Below are 606 nucleotides of genomic sequence, written 5' to 3'. Positions count from 1 at the left end.
GGCCCATGACTGAGCCCCGCCGCCGCCGGCCGAGGAATGGGCTCCGGGCTCTGGTAGGAAGCGCTGGGAGCGGGGGGCGCTTTTAAAACACCGATCTGGGTTTTTTAAAAACCTCCTTTGAAAAAATAATGGCAAACTCGACGGGGAAGGCGCCTCCGGACGAGCGGAGAAAGGGACTCGCTTTCCTGGACGAGCTGCGGCAGTTCCACCACAGCAGAGGGTGAGAGCAGAACCGGGGGGGCAGCGCCGGGGCGAGCCGGGGCGAACGGGGCTCTCCCGCCCGGGCCGGGCACGGGGTCCCGGCTGACAAGTGCGGGGCTTTCTCTCTCCCGCAGGTCGCCTTTTAAAAAAATCCCTGCGGTGGGTGGGAAGGAGCTGGATCTTCACGGTCTCTACACCAGAGTCACTACTTTAGGCGGATTCGCGAAGGTGAGTGGAAGTTTTAATTTGTATTTCCCTCTCGCTGGCCTCCTCCAAAAAGTCTCCTTTGACCCCGGAGTGGGCGCTTGGGGCTGGGGGGGTGGCCCGCAGGGGCAAAAGGCGTTCTTTTCGCTCCCAGCCGGTGGCACGGAGGCGGACGGCGGCGGGGCTGTTTTTGGCCTGGTG

At 63.2% G+C, this 606-nt stretch overlaps 1 protein-coding gene across 1 annotated transcript in view; it reads left to right on the top strand.

Annotated features, from left to right (window-relative positions):
- ARID2 (AT rich interactive domain 2 (ARID, RFX-like)) overlaps positions 1–606 on the top strand; it is a 187,834-nt gene continuing 187,228 nt past the window's right edge. Inside the window, exons 1-2 of the mRNA XM_011987553.1 lie at positions 1–220; positions 336–429. Of these exons, the coding sequence (XP_011842943.1) occupies positions 129–220; positions 336–429 (186 nt within the window). The 5' untranslated portion in view covers positions 1–128. The remainder of the gene's footprint in view (positions 221–335; positions 430–606) is intronic.

Source organism: Mandrillus leucophaeus, unplaced genomic scaffold (assembly GCF_000951045.1).
Source record: "Mandrillus leucophaeus isolate KB7577 unplaced genomic scaffold, Mleu.le_1.0 Scaffold1089, whole genome shotgun sequence".
Classification (NCBI taxonomy): Eukaryota; Metazoa; Chordata; class Mammalia; order Primates; family Cercopithecidae; genus Mandrillus; species Mandrillus leucophaeus.
Note: the sequence above shows the minus strand (reverse complement) of the source record. Positions and strands in the feature narration are given on the sequence as shown.